At 42.6% G+C, this 21,813-nt stretch overlaps 1 protein-coding gene across 1 annotated transcript in view; it reads left to right on the top strand.

The window, feature by feature from the left end:
* Tmem170b (transmembrane protein 170B) overlaps window positions 1–21,813 on the top strand; it is a 29,169-nt gene that overhangs the window by 6,317 nt on the left and 1,039 nt on the right. The window contains exon 2 of the mRNA XM_059263128.1: window positions 17,546–17,716. Within this exon, the coding sequence (XP_059119111.1) occupies window positions 17,546–17,716 (171 nt within the window). The remainder of the gene's footprint in view (window positions 1–17,545; window positions 17,717–21,813) is intronic.

Genomic DNA, 21,813 nt, shown 5'->3' with positions numbered 1-21,813 from the left:
TGATTTTCCTCATGTTTTCATAACTCACCATGGCTTATATCATCCTTATACAAAACAATTTGTGTTTAGCATTTTAGTTTTAATGATGAGGACATGTCCATATTAGAAACTATTTGTAGGATAACATTCCCCTAAACCCTTTTAGTGAGCAGGACATGGCTCTAAGAATCTTCCATGTGTTTTAGTTGATTCTCACGATACCCCACATGGTGGGCACATGGGCCCTGCTTGCAGAGCATGTGGATCAGGACTTGAAGAGTCATTGCTGTCCAGCAAACATGTCTTGGACACAGAGGTAAATGGTACTTGGTGACCCCTCCTAGGCCTCTTTTGCAGTGAGTAGTAACTTACAAATTTGAACTACTTTACTGCTGAGTTATAGTACTCTCAAATTTCATAGCTCAGAACAAGGGACATCTCACAGGTTCAGCTCTTTGGAAATAGTGCTGGTTTTGGGTGCTCCAATGCACCTGTCAGCTGGCCTGTGTTCTCTGCAGACTGCCCTGGGACCTGAGAGACAGCTTCCACAAACACATTCATGTGGGAGGAAGGCTTCCACGGGACTGTTCACAGTTGTCTTCCCCACAAAAAGATGGGGACAAGTTGGACCAAAACAGAACCCACAAGTCTATTTAACATAATCTTGGAAGTACAATTTGTAGTCATGCTGTATTCTGTTGGTAACACATACCAGCTCGTGTCCATTGTGGGAAGCGAAAGCAAAAGCAAGTTTGGCTGGAACAGTTGAGGACCTGCTAGAAAGGAGCTTTAACACTTGAATAGGTGTGGGGGAAGGGAAGAGGCCTTCAGAGGGAGGAATGGTGTCAGCACAGAGGGCAACGGCATGCAGTCTCAGGGAAACAGAAGCCACAAGAAAGAAGGCTGTTTGTCATGTACAGTCGTATGGAGTAGCCATGGGAAGCCTTTCCAGGAGCTAATCTGGATTCTTGACTGCAAAATGCTGGCCATTGTGGTACATGCTGAGAAACAGATAAAATGGTCTGGAGGACTGGACACTCTCAGAAGTGCTTCCTTATGGCTTGTGGACTTTGGGAAGGCCCAGGAATAGGATTTTGAAGAAACCTAAGGGATGGAGATTGTTGACCCTGTATATGTGGTAGTAGAAAGTGAGGGAAGGATAGCTGCTTACAGAGTACTCCAGGCAAAGGTTGTTTTTTAAATCAGTAATAGGAAACTGGTTTGCATCCTCAGACTCTCTCATCCCTCTGCTGGGCACAACTTCAGGCGGAAGTAGTTGCTACTAACCCTGCTTGTATGTGGGATCCACTGAGGCTGGTTATACAGATGCCAGGGCCCAGGCTCTGTATAGAGTATGGGTCATCAAGGATTTTAAAGCTGCTCTTGGGTGATTCTGTCATTGTGTGCTCAGCAAATGGGAGTGTGTGCTTAAAAACTACTAAGAAGTTTTGGAATGAGCTTTTAGCTGTGCTGTAACGTGATGGAAGTTAATGCGGTGTGTGTAGGATGACTGCAGACAGGATCTCCATATGAACAGCTTACTTCCAAAGAATAAGGGTAACTGGCTCTCCAAAGTGACTGTCTTTTAATACTCAAGAATGATACCATAATATATTGAAATATTTTGTTTATATAATCCTTAGCCATAAAGAATAAGCCCTATTAATGTGTAGTGTATTTAAATTTTTTCCATTTCTTTTTGGTTTTTCAAGACAGAATTTCTCTGTGTATCCCTGGCTGTCCTGGAACTCACTTTATAGACCAGGCTGGCCTTGAACTCACAAAAATCAGCCTACTTCTACCTCCCGAGTGCTGGTATTAAAGATGTGAGGTACCACACTTGGAGTATATTTAAAATTTTTAAGTCTTGTAGTTTTGTTACATCCAAAATATATAGAATTAAATATTTAAAGTATCAGTAAATATGTACATAAAATTAAGTTAGGAATCTTCCTGACACCAAGCTAACTGTGGTCCTTCTAGATTTCTGTCTGCATGTGGAGTCAAAAGAATGAAAGAACCTGTGTCAAGAATCGGGCTTTTGTTCTTGTGTCTGTTGGAAGGTCGGAAGAGAGCATCCGATCTCCAGGAACTGGAGTTACAGATGGTTGTGAGCCACTATGTTAGGAAGAGAACCTGCCCGGGTCCTCGGCAAGAGCAACAAGTACTCTTCACCATCTCTCCAGCCACAAGCTGTCTTACTTTAGACCAGCACGTATATCCCAGACCTTGCTGTCTTTACCTGTAACATTAGTGTTAGTTTTCTTATTGGTCTTGCTTTGTACCACCACACCTTTAATCCTAGCAGAGGCAGGAGGATCTCTGTGCGTTCGAGGCCTGCTTTGTCTACATAGTGAGTTCCAGGACAGCCAGGGCTGTGTAGAAAGACCTTGTCTGACAAAACACAACAAGATGATAATAATAATAATATTGACATTGTCATATTAAGGGAAAACTGACTTAGACATTTTAAAGAGTTAAGAAAAGTTCAGAAAATATTATTAGGGGTCCAGAAAACAATTTTTCATGTGTATGTAAATGTCTCATTAATCCTTGAATCATAGCATTTTCCAAGCAGCCCTTCCTCAGACTTCCAGTATGCTCATTTGTAGGATAAGATTTAGAGCTAGGAAAAAATCTTTGCTGTCTAATGACTGCTTTGTAGCTCTTCAGACTGAATTGTTTCCTTGTACCTTGGTTTGAAACCTGAGTTCAGCATCTCTAGCTTCCTTCCAGTTCTGAAATTACTGTTGTTTTTATCCCACTGAGACGTAACTGCCTCTTTGGGACTGCAGAGTCTCAATTGAGCATTCCTTGCTGAGTCTCTGGTTGTGTTTTTTTTCGTTTGGTTTGGTCTAGTTTTTGGAGACAAGGTTTCTCTGGCTGTCTTGGAACTCAATTTTGTAGACCAGACTGGCCTCAAACTCACAAAGTCTGGCCTGCCTCTGCCTCTCCAGTTCTGGGATTAAAGGTGTGCACCACTACCACCTGGCTTCTGGTTGTGATTTTATTTCCTGACCTGCCATTCATGTATGTGGTCTTATACTTAAATTGAGGAACATGCTCTACTTAGATTAAATTTGAGGAACATATTATGTGTGGAGTTTTATTAGAACTTATACTATTGATATAAAAAGTTTATTTTTAGCTTTCAATATAAATAACCCTATATGATGAGACTGAAAAATCTTACCTATTATTAAGATTGCTTTTAGGTCAGTGTTTGATTTAAAAATCATGTGGTAGTATTACTACTTTTTTTAAAGCATCGCATATATAAGTTAAGTAGCTTGAGGGCATAGAAGTAATAGCATGGAAGTCTTCTATAATTCATCTATTCCACCTTCATGTAGATTCAGACTTTTAAATAATTATTCCATATGCTTTTCTGAATGAGTGATCAATATAAGGCGATACTGCCGTAGCTTTAATGTTGAGCAGTTTTTAAGTTACTTTAAATAACCTTAACATTTTAAAGCAAGTGAAACTGTGATTATTGTAATGAAAATCCTGTTTTTCTAAAGATTCCCTTTTACTGTTCAGTGCTGCATATTGTAATTTACGATTTTGAAATTATAGAATTAGCAAGCAAGAGGGTAATTTAGTCTAAGTGGGTAATAAACAGTATTGCCATAACTTTGAAAAGGCAGTGTGGTAAGCAGCTGTTGAAGGTGCCAGAGCTGACTTTAAAAATTTGTGGTTTTCGTCTCCTAAGAAGCAAAAGTGGAGAGCTATTAGCCATCTAAGCAGGCTTGTATGTTAAAGGACGCTTCAAGCGGGTGGAGACCGGAGTTCTTTTGAGTGACAGGAAGACTTGTATCTGTGCTGCTTTAGCCTGTCAGCCCTTCTTCATGACAGTGGCTCTTCTGTCTAGTACAGTGCCAGTGGCCAAAGAACGTCCTTTCCTGTCTTTAGCACAAGTGCTGGCAGGTGGCTCTCCTAAGTTCTCCTTCCAAAAAGAAAAAAGCAGAAGAAGAAAGAAAAAAATCTTCATTGTGACATTTTTGCTGGATATAGGTATCTGCCTGCCTGTCTTCCTCCCTTTGATTTTCCTCTGGGTGACACTGGCTTCCGATTCAACGATTTTGCTGTGGAGGGAAGGAGTACTGTTTGTCTGGCTTTGGATTCTGAGAGTCTTGGCTTTGTGGCTTGCTGTCTTTGGTCACTATATCTTCAAATATCTTTTTTTTTTTTTTTTTTTTTTTTTTGCTTTGTTTTGTTTTTTTCTGTTGTCTCTTTTGGATCCCTATTACATAAGTTCTTTGAAGGAGTTCTTGGATGTATACTTCTTTTCCACTGTCTTTTTTTCTCTTCTGTTTTAGTTTTAATAATTTCTTCTGGTATATCTTTAAGTACCTCAGTTCTTTGCCCAGCTGCCTCAAGTCTCTTGATGAGCCCATTGATGGCATTTTTTTCTATCTAACATGTTTTGTTCAACTTCGGTCATAGTGTTTCCTTTTAACTCTAAGAGTTTCTGCCTAGCTCTTAAAAGCTCTTGCTCTGGTTACCCTTGCTGTACCACATGCCTCACATTCTCTGGAGGCTGCTGCTGTTGTCTTGTGCTTGAGATGGGACCTGGTGCTACAGGGCTGCTCTCTGCTTAGTGCTCCATTGCCAGCTTCCAGTCATCTCTGCATGCCTGCCTGCACTGGGACCCCTCATGCACTAGCCCACTGCCGAGCTGTTGCTTGTGACTCAGTACTAGGCTCATTGTGGGGATTCTGGTCATGCTTGGTATACTGGGGAACTGGGGTTAGAGCCTTCCCAGCATTCCTACCTTTCCAAACGATGGTGGGCTAACTTGGCTTTTGTCTATGCTTGGTCTTGGGTCGGAGTTTCTGGTGCCTTCAGCGGTAACTGACCCCTGCTTGGTGTAGGCTCCTGGTTCATGAACAGTCTTGTGCTTCTCCCCTGAGGGTAGAACTTTTTCCTTTTACCCTTCTCTATACTGCAGCAGCAGTATATTTTCATCTCTGGAGGGTGACAAGGTTTGCTGCTCTCCCATTGGTGAAGGGGTTTGCTTTGTGTAAAAGGATCCCTAGAGGCAGACTGTGATCACCTATCTGGCCTACACTATCTCCATCACCAGGAGGCTTTTCTAGCCTCCTCCTTACCACCCAGTCTTTCCAGGGCACACCCAGGAGAGAACAGCACACGCCTGTTTCTCCCTCTGTCATTTTAGTCGAATGGCAGTTAACACACAGATCTGGTTTCTTCTTACTCCCCTAGGCGGTGCCCATCTATGGAGGTGGAGGTGTCTTTCGACTGACTTTGTTGCCTAAGACCCTCCTTATGAGCTAAGGAGAAGTTTTGATTTTGTAATATATCTATATCTGAGTGATAATTCTCTTAGCTTTCTGTAGCCTAAATTCTGAATCACATTTACTGTTTGAGTAAACCTAGATTTTAAAGTATGACAAAATAGATGCTACAATTAAGGGAAAATATGCTATATAAACTAAAATAAAGCCATATAAAAGTGTAGGTTACATAATAGCTACCTTGTCTACCTGACATTTTCTTGCATTTAGTTTTATTTCTCGTCTTTCGCTCACATTTTTGATAGTGTTGTGAATAGACCAAACATGCTTTTCCATTGTGTAATCCGTATGCTCTTACCTATCACTAATCCTTTCTAGAAATCCAGGAGGCCAGATATGATATCTCTCTTGTCTCCTCATCCAGAATGGACCAGTGGTCCTCCCAAATATTTCTCAAGTTTTTTTTCAATCTCAAGGCCAGTACCCAAGTCCAGGCCATAACATTCTTTGGACTTGTGACATCTCACTTTTGCTCATCTGCTCCTGTCTCAGTTTCCTGTCTCTACCAGAGTGGTGTTTTTACAAATTGAGTTTGGTTATGTAACTTCTTCTCTTAAAATCTGCAGTAGATAGAAGATGTGGCAGGGCCGTTACAATCATGAACATACAGGGGCTGTGGCTACACTTGGACACCACACACCACACACACAGGCACACACACACGCACATGCACACACACAAAGGGAATGGGAGGAAGACGGAGAGAGGGAGATATGAGAATAGGGGGACTAGGTGGGAAGAAGGGGAGTCAGCAGAAGGGGGAGATGATAGAGGGTAATGGAAGTGAATATTATAATGCATTGTATGCACACATGAAATTGTCCAAAATTTAAAAATCAAAAGCTTTTTCAGTGGGCTGCACCGGACCTTCCACCGTCACAATAAAGTGCACATTCTTTAGAATCTGTAACACTCCAGTCCCTACCTGTTTTGGCTCCAACACACCTCATCTCCCAACAGTTTTTGGCTTTGGTCAAACAGAGTTTTTATAGTCACATACAGTTGTGTGATTTGAACATCGTGATTTCTCATGCTTGGCTGTACAGAAAAATCAACTGGGAAACATTAGAAAAATCCCAGCGCCCAGTTTGTGGTTGTTATGTACAAGGCACAAGACCCCCAAATGACTGCAACACCAACAAAACTCCACAGTTCTCTAAAGCAGTGGTTGGCAACCTTCCTAATGCTTCAGAACTTTGATACAGTTTGTCGTGGTGACCCCCAAAATTATTTTGTTATTTTGTAACTAATTTTACTACTGTTATGAATTGTAATGTAAATATCTGTGTTTTCTGATGGTCTTAGGTAACCCCTGTGATAGGTTGTTGGAGTTCAGTTGAGAAGCACTGCTCTAAAACAAATCCTTATTCTGGAAGAAGTAAATTTACTAAACATGTTTGGCTTGCTGAGCCATTTGCTGTGTGTCACACTACTCAGTCCGCCTCTGTAGCATGATAGCACCGGTGGATGGTCTGAGCATACATTCTGGTGTTCACATACTCAGTCCGCCTCTGTAGCATGATAGCACCCGTGGATGGTCTGAGCATACATTCTGGTGTTCACATACTCAGTCCGCCTCTGTAGCATGATAGCACCCGTGGATGGTCTGAGCATACATTCTGGTGTTCACGTACTCAGTCCGCCTCTGTAGCATGATAGCACCCATGGATGGTCTGAGCATACATTCTGGGGTTCACGTAGGAATTTTTGAAATTTTGCTCTTTGGATTTTAAAAGATCTTCTTTAAAGGCACAATTACTTTTAGCCATAGATTGTTCAGAGATAGTGTGGAGCAGATATGGCTCATTTATTAGCCCTAATCTAGGGAGTCTTACCAAATTATAAATGCATTGTATCCCGTAGTGTAATCAATGCGTTACAAGATCAGAAGTTTCTGCTGTTAGCAATGTAGTGGGACCAATTTCTATATGTTTGGATTCTCTGGAATAAAAAAAAAAACCTTGCCATCACCTTATTTTATCTTTTGATGAATTAAAAAATATAATAAAGCCTAATTTTTAAAAACTGTATTTTCATTACGAATGTTCAGAAGTATCTCAGACTGTTCAACAGTGAAGATTCTAAAATAATGTTACCCGTCATTCATCTTATCTAATAACAAGTCTTTGGTTGATTTCTAACAAGCAGGATCATCCAGTGTCTACCTTTCTTTGACATATTTTTACTCAGTGTTTTCTAGATGTCTCAAGAGATTAATTTATCATATACCATGTTTGTTCAGATTAAATACAAAAACATAGAGGCTAATGAGTGACTTGGTAACCAGGGCTGAGGGATATTACAGATGGGAGCAGGGCTATTTCTAGTGTTGTTTGGAAACTAGAACAAATTATAATTCTCAGATCTCACCAAAAAGGAAGCAAACACACTGCAGTGATGTGTTTAATCGTTAGTTTAAGATGATGATTACAGATAGTTGTGCCTGTGGCAGGTGACTAAGAAGGCTGGTTGTGTTCTGGGAGAAGACATGCCCCTTCCAGTGAGTGATGGTGATTTCTTTTACATGAGGCGCTTCCAAGTGTTTACTTTGTGTGTTGTATTTTTTAGCTCTTTGTTTTGTATTTTGTTTAGCACTAGCAATGTCACCTGATGTGGCCGCCTTCCTTTATTGCCCAGATGGAGGAGCTTGTTGGGAGATGGGCAGACAGAAGTAAGGGTGGGGTGGGGCTCTGCATGTTGACATTAGCTATGGAACTTAAACAGTTACCTCCTTCCAGTTCTCTCAATTCTCCGAGTGCTTGGAAGCTACACTGTTCCATCTCCGACACAGCAGACATTGCTGTCAGCTGCCTCTGATACAGCATAGTGGTCCAGGCCAGTGCTCACACGTCAGCAGGTCCTGATTTTGTTAAGCTCAGCAAGGGGAATAGGGACTTTTAGGGTTGTGAATACTGCCTGTCAGCCAGACGTTGGCTATTTGGAGATTAGCTAAACTTGCCTCCCTGTTCAGCTGTATGCAATAATCCTGCCTCCCTGTTTAGTTATATGTAATAACCCTGCCTCCCTGTTCAGCTGTATGCAATAACCCTGCCTCTTTGTTCAGCTGTATGCAATAACCCTGCCTCTTTGTTCAACTCTATGCAATAACCCTGCCTCCTTGTTCAATTCTATGCAATAACTCTGCCTCCTTGTTCAGCTGTATGCAATAATCCTGCCTCCTTGTTCAACTGTATATAATAAACATGCCGAGCTTCTGGGGTGCTGTGGCTTCTCCATCAGAGACTGGCCTACCCAGTCCCTGCTTTTCTGTGTGTCTTTGTATTAGTCGTTTTTCTCTTTCTTTCCTGGCTCCAGTCAGGTCAATACCTAGAGCCATATAAGAAAGGCCCAAGACCACAAGAGGATGTCATATGTTTGGCTGGCATTTACTCAAAATATGTGATGTGATCAAATGAGATTAGTGCTTTCAATTCCATTATACTGCATACCATATCAGAGCAGAGTTTTGTTAACTAATATGATAGTTTTGATATAAATACTCAGAGATAACTTTTTCGACTGAATACATTCTAGAGATACATTGTTTGGTGGAAACAACAAACTAGGAAAAGGCTGAGGTTCTCTATTTGGCATCATTCTTCCCTAGGGCTATGGGCACCTGTCATTACGGTCCTGCAGTTCTCTTCATTTGAGCCAATTATAGGTTCCTGTGATTGCCACTGGGGAGTGAGTCCTCATACAGACTTGCTTGCCCAGAAGGTCATGTTGAAATGTCAGGAAATTAAAAGCAATGGTAGTAGCTCTCAACTTAACCTAATTAAATATTAGCAACAGAGGTCAGTGTTTTCTAAGATGAATGGTATAGTACAATTAAGAGAGGGTAAAAAGGAACCATGAAAATAAACTCAATTTTGGAGTAGTTTGTTCAGAGAAAGTTAGCTTAACAGATGACCCTGGGCTGGTTCTCAGGACCTCTTGAGGTTGTATTTTAGTATATTGATCTTTGGACATCTTGGATCTTTATGAAACATTAAGCTTGAAATTCTCCTTTCCTTATTAAGTGCATTTATTATGTAGAGTTAATGTATTCAGTGGGCAAATAACCCCACTTTTATGTTAGATATGTGTTAACTGTAGTCAAGAATTATTCCCTTGTGTATTACTAGGACATGGAAGAGGCCTTCAGGGGAAAGTAAATCTATTGAGCTTTCCTAAGTGTATGTATATGGGTGGGGGATACAGGGTTTTGTTGACTTCTGTTAGTGGAGTGTTTGTGACCACCATGAGACCGTGCTTACCCTGAGTAGGATGTGGAAGGCACTTCCCAGTGACACTTACCCTTTCCTTACATTCTCACTCTATTAGGTTCACTTTGAGAAAGTATGTCCTTTAATATACAGATATCTACTGAGCTAGTTAAATTTTTGAATTCTTATGCAACTTACTCTAATCAAAGTTGTTTGTTCTAGCATGACCATGGAATGAAAGCACGATTTTCCTGAAAGTTGAAAGAGAAAAACCTTTAAAAGTCAAGATTTGTCTATTTTTCCTTAATGATCAGTGTCACTGCCTTTTATTGTTGTGAGGTACATGTGGTATTTAACACACATTGAAAAGTACATCAGCTGTCTCTTCCTTGGAATGATTTCAAGTTTTCTGAATCCGTTCTCTGTGTGTGGCAGGAGAAAGTCCATGTTCTCACTTTTTTTCCCCCTGTATTTCTGGCCGCCTTTTCCTCATGATTAAGCTTTTCATTCTGAGATAATTACAGCTCCACAGTGACGGTAGGAAATAATATGTAGGAGAGCTGGTTAGCCCTTTATCCAGCTGGCCTGATGGGTTGTCTTCAAAGCCCACAGAGGGCTGAAGCTGAGATACTAATACTGATTCGGTCTGCCAACTGTACTTGGCATCCTCCAGAATTGTGTATGTACTTGTTCTCGTGTGTGTGTGTGTGTGTGTGTGTGTGTGTGTGTGTGTGTGTGTGTGTGTTTCTCTGTGTATGTGCATGTGTAGTAGTGTGTCATCTTTATCACTCACAATGTGTTTACTGACACACAGTGAAGAGCAGCCCCTTTGCCACGGGTATGTCTTAGGCTGCCCTTTTGTACCCTTCTTCATTTTCAAGACAGGTTTTTGGTTTTTAATTTCTTTATCATTCTTGACTTAAAAACAACTGTTAAAAATTTATATCCATGTTTTATACATTTTAACTTACTTATCTCTTAAAAATAATGATTAAAAAAATAAACATATGATGAAACCCATTAATTGTTTCCTCTGCTCTCACAGGGAAGATTGTGACCAATGTACCAAGCAGTTCTTCAAGGCATCAGCTAGGTGTTCTATAATTCAGTTCAGCTCTGACATTCCACCTGGAGTTAACACCCGATCCCACAAGTTAAGGGGTCAGTCCCAGAGGACTGGCTCACTCCAGATGCCAGTTCAAGTCTGGATTTTCCCCATACTGGATGTTTTGGGAAGCCCCAGCTGAGAGGCCACATGTTACTCAGGAAATTAGTGTCTCCTCTTTGGACTTGTAGTCTTGTGAATACAAATTTTAAGAACAAGCGCAGAAAGCAGTTTCAAGATAATTTTATTAAAGTTTTTTTTAAACAAAATAGTAGGGAAGGCGAGCTGGAAATCTTAGCATCTGTCAGGAGGAAGGAGATGAGAATTAGAAGAGAGGAAACATGCCTTAGGGTAGCAAGCAGCCACAGGGCAGACAAGAGCCCACGACAAAGAGCAGGGTGTGTGTCTTCAGAGGAAAAGGAAAGAAGCACAGAGTGTCGAAGGAAGAGAGGAAAAGAAGGAGTTACTAGGCGGTGAACAGTTCAGCTCTTGTCTTTGGCTGGAAACAGAAGTCACCTTTGATTCTTGGGTTTCTTCTCTCCTCCTGAATGAGTACTTTCCGGCTCTACATGAGCAGGTGATTCAGGAAGTAGGAAGGGTTAGCTGCGTGCTGGTGGCTCTCTAAGTGACTGCTCGAAGAGTAGGAGGTTTCTGGGGAAAAAAGTCCATCATCCCATTAAGATGATAATTACTCCTTCTGTCTATCTCTTTTACATGGGTAAATGAGTCTTCCTGAGGGGTGGCCTCTTGGCCCGGTAATTGACAGGACCAGCTGGATTAACTCTTAAAGGAGGAGACAACACTATATACTATTGTAACTTTTGGCACAGATCAGAATGGCATGTCTCTACCCAGGGCCAGAATAGATTCTATTATGGAGAGGTTCCATCCTCAGTGACCTTTAAGGCTCCTGTAACATTCCCCCTTCAAGAATGGGGACCTAAATGCATTTAGGAGATAGGCTGAAATTGGGGAATAGATATAACTTATTTTCACCAAGAAAACCTGGAGTTCCAGCTCCAAAGCTGTTCACCAGAGGAGATTAATGTCTGGACTAGAGTTTGGGACACCCTCTCATGCGCAGCCTGCAGGCAGGGTGCTCATTTAGGAGGAGATAAGAAACCAGGACTTTCTTGTGACCAAGGACCATAGAATTCTTTACTTTGGGGGACCTGCCCCAAAATTACCTAGCTGGTTTCAGTCTCCTGTCCTAATCAATACTTCTGACCAGAGGTAAATTAGGGATTTCTATGTCCTCCACTTGGGATTTGGTTATTTACTAAGTGGCCCACAGACTTGTAGAGATACTTAGTATTTCCCTGTATATTATAGGGGATGTGATTCAGAGTAACCAGATGAAGGATGTGTATAGGGGGGACTGCTGGCTAGTTTTATATCAACTTGACAAGAGCTAGAGTGATCACAGAGGAGGGAACCTCAGTTGAGAAAATGCCACCTTAAGATCAGGCTATAGGCAAGCCTGCAGGGCGTTTTCTTACTTAGTGATTGATGGGGAAGAACCCAGCCCATTGTAAGTGGTACCATTCCTGGGCTAGTGGTCCTGGGTTCTGTAAGAAAACAGGCTGAGTAGGTCAAGAAGAGTAATCCAATAATCAGTACTCCTTCGTGGCCTTTGCATCGACTCTTGCCTCCAGGTTCCTGCCTTATTTGAGTTTCTGTCCTGACTTCCTTAAGTGGTGAACACTGATTTGGAAATGTAAGCCAAATAAACCCTTTCTTCCCCAAGTTGCTTTGGTCATGGTGTTTCATCACATCAATAATAACCCTAACTAAGACAGATTTGGTACCAGGAATGGGGTATTGCTGTGACAGACTTGACCATGCGAGGATTGTGGAAGGACTTTGGAACTTTAGGATGGAAAAGCCGTTTACCATTCAAAGCTTGGTGAGCTGTTCTATGAGAGCTTGGAAAATAAGAATGTTGAGAGCAGTGTGGACAGTAGAGGCCTGGCTTGTGAAGTTTCAGAGGGAAGTTTGAGAATCCCTAATGACTGTCAGGGCCATTTGTTATTTTGAGTTAAGAATTTATGGTTCTGGTAGGCTGGGACTGAAGAAACTGCTATGATTAACAAGATACCAGAACCGTTGAAGTAACACCTTTGCTTTACTGGGATAGTTGATGCTGGTCAGCTGGGGCTGAGCTATTAGCTGTGATTAACAAGAGACCAGCATCATCGAGCTAAAATCTTCTTGGAAGCATTCCCTCAGAGTCAGCATATTCCTCACTTGGGTGTGTTACTCTGGCCCATATACCAAGTGACTTGGAAAGTTGCTAGCTTTGTATGGGTCCTGGAATAAGAGAAGACTCTGTTCTGTAACAGATCCAGGCTGCTGTGCAGGCTGCTTTACCAGTTGGACCATATGATCTAGCAGACCCGATGGTACTTGAGATGTCAGTGGCAGATAGGGATGCTGTCTGGAGCCTTTGGCAGGCCTCTATAGGTGAATTATAGAAGAGACCTTTGGGATTTTGGAGCAGGGCTCTACCATCATCTGCAAACAACTATTCTCCCTTTGAGAGACAGCTCTTGGCCTGCTTTTGGGCCTTCATGGAAACTGTAATGGGCCACCAAGTTGCCATGCTACCTGAACTGCCCATCATGAGCTGGGTGTTATCTGACCCACTAAGCCATAAAGTAGGATGTGCACATCAGCAATCCATTATCAAATGGAAGTGGTACGTATGTGATAGAGTCCAAGCAGGTCATAAAGGCACAAGCAAGTTACATGAAGAAGTTGTCCAAATGCCTATCGTTTCTGCTCCTGTTACAATGTTGTTTGTTCCCAAGCATGTACCTATAGCCTCATGAAGTGTGCTCTATGAGCAGTTGACTGAGGAAGAGAAGACTAGGACCTGGTTTATCGATGGTTCTGCACATTATACAGGCATCACCAGAAGTGGAAGCTGGAGCATTCCAACAACCCCTCTCTAGGGACAACCCTGAAAGACACCAGCGAAGGGAAATCTCCACAGTGAGTAGAACTTCAGGCAGTACACATCAGACATTTTGTTTGGAAGGAGAAATAGCCAGATGTCTGATTGTTCACTGATTTGTGGGCTATAGCCAAAGGATTGGTTGGGTGGTCAGGGACTTGGAAAGAGCAAGATTGGAAAATTGGTGAGAAAGACATCTGGGGAAGAAGTATGTGGATAGATCTCTCCAAATGGGCGAAGGATGTGAAGACATGTGTGTCCCATGTAAATGCTCAGCAAAAGGTGACTTCAGCAAAAGAGGAGTTCAATAATCAAGTAGATAGGATTAAACAGTTCTGTGGACAGTCAGCCTCTTTCCCTAGCCATCCTTGTCATTGCCCAGTGGGCCCATGAACAGAGTGGTCATGGTGGCAGAGATGGATGTTATGCATGGGCTCAACATATGGACCTCCACTCACCAAAGCTAACCTGGCTATAGCTGCTGCTGAGTGTGAGACTTTCCAACAGTAGAAACCCAACACTGAGTCCCCAAAATGGCACCATTTCCTGGGGTGACCAGCCAGCGACCTGATGGCAGTTGACTACATTGGGCCACTTCCACTGTGGGAAGGATGCTTTGTCTTTACTGGAGTAGATACTTTCCTGTTCAAAAGTTCAAAGTCTCTTCTAAGACTCAAAGCGTGGCTGAATCTAGAGTAACTAAAACCACACAGCTGGGCGTACCTGTGAAGGATTTTTCTTGATTGGATCATTTAATATGGAAGATCCACCTTAAGTCTGAATCATTTGAAGTTGGAAAACCCACTCGAAATCCAGGCCACACCTTCTGGTGGCTTTGCACATAAGATGACATTGAAGAAGGGAACTTTTGTTCTTTGCATGCTTGTCACTCTTGCTGGCAAGTTCATCTCTCCTGCTGCTGAGGCATTCCTTTGCTGATATTAGAACCTACTTTGGGATTCCAGTATAGACAGGCAGCTCTCTAGAATTTCCATGAGACTCTAGCACCAGCCTGGGACTGCTGAGACAGCCAGCCTTGTGAACTGAACAACTACAGGATTCTTGACTTTTCTTCAGGAGACAGCTGTTGTTGGACTAGCCAGATGTTAAAAAAATCTCCTGTTAATGTATGTATAGGTTCATTTTATCAGTTTGTTCCTCTAGAGAACCCTGACAGATACAGCAGCTCTCTGAAACTGTGAAGGAAGAACCCATGACTTCCTTGATTGTGCGTCTTTCATACATCAAAAAGCAGACCAAGTGGATGGCACTGCCAAGGTCAGCTGCCAGTGTGAAATGGACCCTGGGCCTTCCCTTGGAACACAGCTATAGATGCTTCTGTGTGCTGAAGCTGTGGATGAACTTACCTAAGTGTTTGTTTTCTGGGGACAGAACCCCTTAGGCTTTCTCCTGTCACATGGTGTATGTTAGCTAGGTGAGGCCTTGTCCTCAGAGTCCCCCTCATCCCAGTAAAGCTTCCCTTTAGTGATGTTTGTCAACAGTCACAACCTTTTTCAGCAAATGACCTTACTGCAGTATTATTACATTTCCTGCCACTCACTTCCTCTCCAAGCTGCACATTTTTTTCTTTCTGCCTGTTGCTTTTCTTCATGGTAGGCTTGCATCAAAGTAATCAGTAATAACCTAGGCCTGGTGCTATGCTGTCCTGAAATTTCCTGCTTAATAAATGAGTCCAGTGCTCTTTATTCTGGCCTCATAGAAGTTTTCAGGGCAGGAGCAGAACACAGCCAGATTCTTTGTCAAATACCACACGAGTGGCCTCTATCCATTCCCCCGCTTCCTCATAATCCAGGCCTCTACTATTGACATATCTCTCAGCATTATCTTCCACTAAAGCCCATTAAGTTCTGCTTCCAACATTCAACAACTTTCCCAGCCAAATTCTCCAATGAAACAGTCCAAAAAGTAACACAGTCCTCCTACTTTTTTTTATTACTAATTTCTGTTGTTTCATTCTATTGCTGTGACGAAAACCATGACCAAAACCACCCAAAGGGAGAAAAGAGTTTGTCTTATACTTCCAGATCACAGTCCATTGTTGTGCTCATCCTCAGCTATCTCGATATCTTCCTCCCTCTTTCTCTCCCTCCCTTCTTTACTAATTACCAAAACATTTTCCTCTTTTTCTTTAGTTCTTTTTGTTACATGTATACAGTATATAAATCGAACCTGCTGAGTCCACTTAGTTTTGTTTGTATATGTTTTTAGGGCTGACCACTTGGTGTTGGATAACCATTTAAGAGGATCATCTCTGAATGATTTTTTTCCTTCTCTCAGCAGTCATTAATTGACTATAGCTCTTCATCTAGGGTTGGGACTTTGTAAGACTTCCCTTATTCACTTTGGCATTGTAACTGGTCAGCTAGCTTTCTTAAAGTTTATTTATTTTTATTTTATGAGTGTGAGTATTTTGCTTGCATGTAGGTATGTGTACCAGGTGCCCATGGATGCCAGAAAAGGGCATTGGAGCCCCTGAACTGGAGTTTGAAAACATTGTGAGCTACCATGTAGGTGCTAGGAAGCAATTTGCTCTTAACTGCTGAGCTATCTCTCCAGTCCCCAGCTACCTTTCTTACACAGTCTAGGGATGGTGCCACCCATAGTGGGCTGTGCCCTCTTGAAACAGCTATCAATCAAGACAATTCCTCACAAACAGGGCGTCTGATCTGGGCAATTCTTCAATTAAGGTTCCTTTTCCTCAGGTGACTCTGGGTTTCGTCACATTGACAATAAAACCTAACCAACACAGATATATACTGAGAAACGGCATTGGACCATATGGTGATTCTGCTCTTAGGTTTTTGAGGAACTGCCATACTGTTTTTTGTTTGTTTGTTCGTTTTTTGTGGTAATTGCACCATTACAAATTGTTTGGATAAATAGGGCTTATTTTTAAAAATGTGTCTCTTTGTAATGACCTGACAGAAAATACAAGTAGCATAAACATCAGAGGAAATCCTTCCTTGTAGAATATCTACATACCAAAGAGGACCCTCTCAAGGGTGGCTAAACATGGTAGACAGCTTTTCAGTTATAAGGAACCTTCTCTGAATTACTTCCCATGAAACAAGTGTTTTAGTATAGAGAAACTGGGATGTTAAGTCTATTTAAGGATGGTAATGTGACAGACCTCAGAAGTCACTGAAATACTAGACTTGGTGGCTTCCTGTCTTTGATGGATCTGTTTTCTTTCTTTCTTTCTTTCTTTCTTTCTTTCTTTCTTTCTTTCTTTCTTTCTTTCTTTCTTTCTTTCTTTCTTTCTTTCTTTCTTTCTTTCTTTCTTTCTGTACTGTGGCTTGCACTGTATGCAGAGGAAATAGGTTTAACTTCAGTTAGCCAAAGATGGAGGAGAGTCAGTGCATTCCCATTAAGAATTCCCGGGGAAAGGGAAGGATTGGCCCCACCTGGAGCAGCTGCTGCCTCTGTTGCATGTGCCTCTTAGGTATGGCCAGGGAGGTGGAGTTATACCAGTGCAGGGCATCAATATCCATGTGAAGTGTGTAGATGGTATGGGAGGCAGCAAAGGCCTGGAAGAAAGGAAGTGACGGCTAGAAAGATGGACTATAGGGTGTGCTCTGTCCCTGGATAGGAAGACAACAGTGAACAGCCCATTGGGAGCATGTTGAAGAAAGCGTAAAGGATTATCAAAGTCCTGGGTAAGATTATTACAAGACAGGAGACAAGCTGATGGGTTGCTTTGTAAATGGGATATGGAGAGGACATGGCAGTATGGCCTTCACCTTCTGAGATCATGAAGGAATTCTTCCCCTTCAAGCACTAGCATTAATGGTAGTCACTAACTTTCTCAGTAATACCATGAGTCAGACAGCAGGCTAGGCCTTTGTATATGTGGGGCTTGTTCAGGCTTCTCCCCAGCCCTGGCTGCTCACTGTTTGCTGACTGGTCTTCTGATCTGTATTTCTGCAGCAGGACTAACACTGTTCTTTCCTTTCAGAGATGTGGTACTGGATCTTCCTCTGGGCTCTCTTCTCCTCTCTGTTTGTCCACGGTGCTGCAGGCGTGCTGATGTTTGTGATGCTGCAGAGGCACAGGCAGGGCAGAGTGATCTCCGTCATTGCTGTCAGCGTCGGCTTTCTGGCCTCTGTGACTGGAGCTATGATTACTAGTAAGTCGACTTGGGTCTTTGAAGGATGTAATTTTATATGCAATTGTTTGGGTCAGTACTGTCCTTAGGGTAAAAGAAGCCTTGTCTTTCATGTAGACTCCTCCTCAGCACTTTACATCCCAGGGCCTTAAAGACAAAGAGGAGTTTACGAACTCACCAGACAGATAGCTGCACTTCACTGTGTGAAGATTTACTCTGGGGTTTCATGGGGAATGGCACTGGCAGGGGGCAGAGTGGTTCAGTCTGAAAGTGTTTTATAGAAAAAGTAGTTTCTGCTTTAAAGACACCTACTGTTTACTAAGGAAGGAAGGTGGGCACTAAAATACGTCAGTAACAATTGTCATTTAAGAACAGGAAACTATGGCTTTTGAATCTGTAGGGTCATCTGCCTGTGACAACAGCCTAGAATTGCGTTTCTTCCTGTACCACATATTGTGACAAAACTTCTCTGCTCCAGGAAACGTACGAGTTTTCTGAACTGTCTCTTGCACGTCACCTGGGTTTGTTCCCCTGACACTGAACTTGGCCCTACTCTACCCTGCTCTTCAGAGTTCTGGTTTCTGAGGCTGCTGATTGAGCAGAAGCCAGTTGCATCCTGGGAGCCCCACACTGCTTTCTTACTAGGTTGTGCTTATAGCTGGGGACTTCTCATACACTTAAGTGGCACCCACGGGGACAGCTCACTGCTACACGGCATCTGTTTTGGGGTTCTCCACGAGAGAGTTCTTAGAGTTGATTCTGGCCACAGTACGAGGAAGGCCTTACCTTTATAGTACACCCGGTTCCAGAGGGATTAGCATATCTTGTCTGAAGAGGGAAGCGGTCTGTCTACCTGTGTTGTCTCCTGACATCAACCGTAATGAAACATGTGGGAAAGAGTGATTTCTCTCTGTCTTTCTCCTTTAATCCCGTCTTTACTGTTTGGTTTCCTGGGTTGGCTTATTTGGGGGCATTGTGAGACCTTATCCTGTGGTTTCTTGTCTACCTTGTCACAGGTCAGGTTTGAAATGAGGGCCCAGGCCCAGGTCCGGCTGTTAGGGTCATAGGAGAGTCATCTGGAAAGAGACTGGGGTGACTGCTAAAGGGTTTTGAAAGGCTAACCAGAAAAGTTGGATTTTTTTCCTGCAAATGCTTGTTTTTATTTTCCCTTTTAAGAGATTCCTTTTGGTGTTTTGCCTGCCCATACATCTGTGCACTGTGTGCATGCATTATCTATAGAGGCCAGAAGCACGTCAGATCCCTGGAACTAGATTTACAGGTGGCCATGCGCCACCACTCAAACCCAGGTCCTCTGGAGGGGCAGCTGCCAGTGCTTTTGCCCACTGGGCCATCTCTCCAGCCCCTCTATGTCTTTTCTTAATGTAGCTTGTTGGTGGCTTATACATAGCTCTACACTGAACTTAACAGTTGCTGAATATTCTTAACAGTAAGACACTGATGGGATGAATATTGGCATATATGCACTGTATTTGTTACTTAGATTTTATTTCCAAGAAAAAGTGATGTGTGGTTGGGTTTTCTGTTTGCTTGTTTTTCTCATGCTGGTTAATATTGATACTGCCAGATTGATTTAAACCCAAAACAGGGGTGGTGTTAGGAAGGGGGCTCAGTGGGTGTGAATACTTGCTGCGTAAATGGGAGGGCCTGAGTTGGTCCCCAGCTCCCATGCAAAACCCCGGGTATGGCCATGCAAGCCTGGAGCCCCGGCACTGGTGAGGGGTGGGGGCTTTGGAGGTTAGGGGCTCACTGACCCTTGCTTAGATAGCCTAGCTGCAAAGTGGTGTGCTTCCGGTTCAGTGGGGTTCAGTGTCTCAAGGGAATAAAGCAGAGTGACAGTAGAGGGTACCCAGGACGCCAGCATCCTCCTCTACCTCTACACGTGGGCACACACAACCTGTCCTGTGTCGTCGTCCCCGTGTCATCCCCCACCCCACCCCCCCGCACGCCACCACATACATAAAGGGTTTATCTTTTGTTTGTTTGTTTGTTTGTTTGTTTTGAGACAGGGTTTCTCTTTGTAGCTCTGGCTATCTTGGAACTTGAAGATTTGCCTGCCTCTGTCTCTGGACGATTAGGATTAAAGGCATTCGCCACCATGCCCCATTACAAATAAAATTTTAAAAAGAAAACAAAATGTATTTATTTCTATATAGTGCCCAATTTTAGCTGGCTAATCTTTTATAAACATTTAAGCCAATCTAAAGGTGTAGAGTAACAGCTTTTTATTGATTTAATTTGCGTTTCTCTGTATACTGGTGGATCTAAGCATCTCTTCCTTCACCCGCAATTCTGAGTTTTCCCCTGTACACATCGCTTAACTCTGTGCTTTCCTTTGGATGCACCTGTTTCCCTCTGACTCCATTACAGCTGCTTCTCATATGTTCAGGCTGAGAGCTTCACCCGGTATGGGGCTTTGCAAATACCTTTTCCCAGGCTCTTACCAGTGCCCTTTATCCAGTGAGTTTATTGAGTAGAAATGTTTAAATAGCAATATAATCAGCTTACAGGTTTTTTTTCCCCACTTATGGTTTATAATTTGGGGCTTTAAGAAATTCTGTCTCACACCAGAAAAAAAAGGCACTTTGATATATATTCTTTATTTTATATCTTTATTTCTTATAGTAATGTCTTTAATTCATCTAGAGCAGGAGTCATCAAAAATCTTCCTAAAGGGACAGATGGTAAATGTTTCAGACTCGGGAGGCAGTGATCCCAGTTACTCCAGCCTGCTGTTGCAGCACAAAGCCTAGATGTGGGAAAATGAACGGACATCACTATTCAGAGAAAACTATTCAGAGAAACAGGTGTCTGGACTCAGTCCTGGCCCAAGTCTACCTCTGGTTTTAGCATTAGGTGGGACCCCCTCATACATGGTAAGTCACTATTCACCCCAGCACCCACTGAAGTAACTCACCAGTTGCTGATCAGTCTGTGGGTGCCGCCTTCTGAATTGCTGTATTCTCAAGGCCCAAGGATCCATCTCTCGGCAAGGCCACATTTCCTAGGCCTCTGGTTTTGTAGTGTGTCATGGAGGTGGTATGGTGTCATGTGTTCTAGGTAATTCAAAGTTAGCTGTTCATGAACTGTTTCTTCATGTGAATTTTAGAGTATGTCTGCTAAATTCCCTCAAAAGCACGAGTGTGGTTTTTGTTAGAACTTTCTTGGGAAGCTCTGGAATGTTAGGATATGTGACATGTTCACTTACAGAACTTACCTACCCTTTCATTAGAGATTAAACTGTTTTCCTCAGTGGGAGGGCTGTGTGTTTTGCTTAAATCCCAAACATCATCTTACAACTGGTGTGCATGTGCTTTTTGGTCATACTTTAGTTGTATTGGTTGAGGAAATACTGTGATGCTTGGCTAGTTGTATTTAGTTAGGATTCACAAAGACTTGGTGCTCTGGAGAGATATAGACTGCTGACAGGCTCAGTGTTAAGACAGTCAAATACAGACCAGGACTGAGGAAACAACCAAAGTTTAGTAAAGAATAAAGAATTTAAAAATTTAAAATTCGTCAAAATTGGCATTCGGAGAAATAGAAAGCACTAATGGAATAGAAACACTTTTAAATCTTTGAAATGCTGAAGGGCCCCCTTCCCCCATCTCCAGACCTAAATGTGCTATTCAGGTCACCCCACCAAAATTTTAAAGAATATTTACCCCCCAATCCAAATTACTGCACAAAGTAGAAAGAGTAAAATATGCACAGCTCTTATCAAGGGCTGGTCCAAGAGTGTCAGGAAAGTTCAGAAAGTTAAAGACAGAAGCGTGGGCTCCTAGGCACAACAATGCTGCCTCTGGAGTGCAGAGCTCATTCTCTGCATCTAGGGCTTCTGCTGTTTCATTTAAATTGTGTGTGTGTGTGTGTGTGTGTGTGTGTGTGTGTGTATGTATGTGTGTGCACAACTTGTGTGCCTGATGCCCATGGAGGCCAGAAGAGGGTGTTGGGTCCCTTGGAGTTACAGGTAGTCATGAGCCCCTGTGTGGGTGCTAAGAATTAAACCCAGGTTCTTTGCAAAAGCAGCCAGTGCTGTTAGCCATTGAGCCATTTCTCCAGACCACATTTGTTTGACTTTTGAGGAAGGATCTCACTGT

This window comes from Peromyscus eremicus, chromosome 5, assembly GCF_949786415.1.
Source record: "Peromyscus eremicus chromosome 5, PerEre_H2_v1, whole genome shotgun sequence".
In the NCBI taxonomy this organism is placed as follows: Eukaryota; Metazoa; Chordata; class Mammalia; order Rodentia; family Cricetidae; genus Peromyscus; species Peromyscus eremicus.
The sequence above is the reverse complement of the archived record's forward strand: the minus strand, read 5'-3'. Positions and strand labels throughout refer to the sequence as shown.